The 3,746-nt window shown below is 26.9% G+C and overlaps 1 protein-coding gene across 14 annotated transcripts in view; it reads right to left on the minus strand.

Annotated features, from left to right (window-relative positions):
* Positions 1–3,746, minus strand: part of LOC106790433 (disintegrin and metalloproteinase domain-containing protein 11) — a 74,983-nt gene that overhangs the window by 13,774 nt on the left and 57,463 nt on the right. For 10 of the 14 annotated variants that reach the window (XM_014755308.1, XM_014755318.1, XM_014755315.1 and 7 more), the window contains one exon: positions 746–884. In XM_014755308.1, the coding sequence (XP_014610794.1) occupies positions 746–884 (139 nt within the window). The remainder of the gene's footprint in view (positions 1–745; positions 885–3,746) is intronic. The other 4 variants (XM_014755313.1, XM_014755317.1, XM_014755312.1 and 1 more) reach the window with 1 other exon arrangement.

Here is a 3,746-nt window from a genome sequence, read left to right on the forward strand (position 1 = left end):
AATATACTTATATTCTTTTTCTATTTTGTTTTTTTTTTTTTCTTTCTTTTTGCATTTTTTTATTTACACGATCTATATTGACCCTTTAGAACGTGTATGGTTATAATGCTCGGTATGGATTACTTTTATTATAGATATATATGCAGCAACAAACCTATTTATTTATACACATGTAATAATAAAGAATTTTTGGTAGAAAGATATAGATATATAGGAGATAGACAGATAGAAAATAAAATGAAAAGGAAATGATATAAACAAAATAAGTAAAGAATCAGAAACAGAAAGAGAGAAAGAGAAAAAGAGAAAGAGAAAAGAAAAATAAAATAGAGGAGAGTTGGGAGGAAAAATATTTAGGAAAGGTAAAGTAGTATCCAAGATTTGGGATGTACAACGAAAAATAAAAAACCAAAAGAAAAATAATAATAATTAAATATTCTTACGTGTATACACGTGTTAACAGTACGCGTGTATATACGTACAAAGTAATTATATATACACATATATATATATATATATAAATACATATTGTTGGAAAGTAAAAAAAGAGTGTGAGAGAGAAAGAGAGAGATAGAGTGAGAAAGAAACAGACAGACAGAGATAGAGAGAAAGAGAGAGAGAGAGAGATAGTTAAAGGTAGAAAGAGAAAGATAGATAGATAGGTATATATATTCATATATATATATATATAGAGAGAGAGAGAGGCATACAAAAAATTTCTACGTGTATGTATCTGCACACTAACCTGAGACAGAGGGAGAAGTTTTTATGTACTACGACTGACCTGTAGCAGAGAGCCATCAGAGCAAATACTATGAAAACACCCCCTACCACCGACATGAGCATACCAACTAAAAATACAGTGTTAGAGCCGTGGTAGTTCTCTGTGACGATTAATTTCATTTAATCGTTAATTTTTTATCGTGATTATTAGAGATTATTTTTGTTAATTTAAAATACACACACACGGAAGAAATAAAAAATTCAGATCGAGAGATATCATTATATTATTTTTGTTTCGAGATATATAATTTCAATTATTTATTCAATTATCGTCATGTGTGTGTGTGTGTGTGTGTTAAATTTTTTGTTTGTAAATCATTTTCATTATCATTACATGTACATATCAGATAGAAAAATTCACGCGTGTGTGTTGTAGATGAATAATTAATTAATTATTTATATTATCGTCACAGGTACGTCACGTGAAAAATTTTTGTTGTTGTTGTTTTTTTTTTTTTTTGTTTTATTTTAATCATTTCAATTATATCATCGTCGTTACGTATCACGAGGATGATTTGATAAAAGATCGAGAAAAAATACCCATTGTTTACGTAGTGCAGTATGTGGGTGGTTTTTGGTATCCGAGCGTCCCACAGCATGCAGACAGACAGAGATGGCAGTGACAGACAGAAACAGACAAGAAACAGAGAAGCCAGTATCAGCACATATACATATACATATACATAATTTTTGTTTGTTTTGTGTTTCTTGTTTTTCTTTTTTTCTTTTTTATCCCCTTTTCATTTTTATTTTAATTTTCTTTTTCTTTTTTTTAGTTCTTTCTCGTCACGGTTACTACACGCTACCGTAATGAAAAAAGAATTTTATTATTATTACGAGAGAGAGAGAGATATTTATAATTTTTATATATATATATATATGGATTTCGAAACATTTTTAATTTTTTCGATGGACCTTTTTGAAGAAATAAACTTCGTTTATGGTCTCTTGGGTAATTTTTTTTTCTTTTTTTTGTTTTTTCTAAATAAAATATTCAGCCGTTTAGCAGAGAGCCACTACGACTCGACAGCGATTGGCTTACAATCTACGTTTGACGATAATAATATTTAATTTAAAAAAAAAAAAAAGAAACAATATACTTGTTTTTTGATTAAAATCATAACAGAGATCGTTTTGCACGAATAATACGAATTCGTACGAGAGAAAAGATAAGATATATATAATAGATTTGTTTCTATAATAATATATATATATATAGAATTTTTTGTTTCTTTTTTTCAATAATTATTTCACGAGTAAAAATGTAACAAATATTAATGAAGGATTTGTTGTTGCATTAACTTTTCTCCCCTTGATTTCGTTCATGTTTTTTTTTCTTTTTCTTTTTTTTTTCTTTTTTACTATCGACGAAATAAATATTATAATTCGTCGATGTATAAATCGTTGTAATTATTTTTTCGATAGAGACTAAATTCAGCTTCTTTCATGCTTTTTATATAGGGCATACAAGCAGCTGGCACATTGGCGTTACAATAGTGTTAGTATCTAGATATCGCACTCTAAGGGACGGCGAGATCGCGTATTCCGATTTTGATGGATTTCATATTTTTCTTTGTCTTTTAAGTGAATCTCAATCGTCAGTGAGAACGTTAGATTCGTGATTTTCCATGAATCGGTGTTTTTGAAAAAAATTCGATGTATCGTGCATAAAGGATAGATCAAAAATAATTAGAATTAGAAGTGGAAAGAAAATTAATAGAAGTAATAGAAGAAGTAGAAGTAAAAGAAGAAGAAGAAGAAGAATTAGTAGTAGTTTGTAGTAGTAATAGTAGTAGTAGTAGAAGAAGAAGAAGAAGAAGAATAAGTACAGAGGATGGAGTTGCAAAATACGATTAGAAGATAAGAGAAAGACTATAATTAATTAATTAATTAATTAATTAATTAATTAATATATATATTTATTTATTGATTTATTAATTTATTTATCCCCGATAATATAATACTTCATTTCGACCTCGAATCTTATCGTCCTATCGCGTCCACCATCCCTCGTCGCGCGAATACAGCAATTAATAATTAAATTTAAATGGAAGGAAATATATCCTTGGCTCGTGCAGCATAGTAAAATATATGATTATGATTATTATAGTTAGGTTTAAACGCACTATGCCGCGCGCACATACAGAGAGCATACCACCGAGGAGACATTAGTTTTTTAAAAATCACATACATATCCATATCAATATTAATTATATATTATAATTCAAATAAATAAATATATAAATATATATATATTTGTATATATTGTACATATATATATGTATATATGTATATATATGTAATTAGTACACACACACACACACCATACATACATATACACACACCCTACATACATATATATGCATAATGTATATAGAGTGACTCACTAAAGTATTTGAACACTTATATCATGAAATATTTTATTCATTTTAATAATTATGTGTTATATAACATTTATACTCAAACGTATTATTAACATTGGATGGAGGTATGACATCTCTAGATTATATAGGTAAAGTTTCAAGCAAATTAAATTATATATATATGATAGTTATGATTAGATGATAATGATAGTATGGAGTTCTATATATTAGCAAGTGTTACAGAACAGTTAGTAAAGAGTATGCATAATCATTTACAAGATGTTACTTGTGCCAAAGGTGGGATCATCAATTTTTACGTTTGTAAGAAATAAATCAAGATAGTTATACCTCCATCTAATGTTAATAATACGTCTGAATATAAATGTTACATATAACACATACTTATTATATAATTAATAATATATTTCACGATAATATATATAAGTGTTGAAATACTTACTCATTAGCCACTGTATATCTATATATTTATTTATTTATTTATTTAATATATATATATATATATATATATATATATATTAAATAAATAAATAAATAAATATATAGATATACAGTGGCTAATGAGTAAGTATTTCAACACTT

Source organism: Polistes canadensis, unplaced genomic scaffold, assembly GCF_001313835.1.
Source record: "Polistes canadensis isolate GaletaPanama2010 unplaced genomic scaffold, ASM131383v1 scaffold_239, whole genome shotgun sequence".
Classification (NCBI taxonomy): domain Eukaryota; kingdom Metazoa; phylum Arthropoda; class Insecta; order Hymenoptera; family Vespidae; genus Polistes; species Polistes canadensis.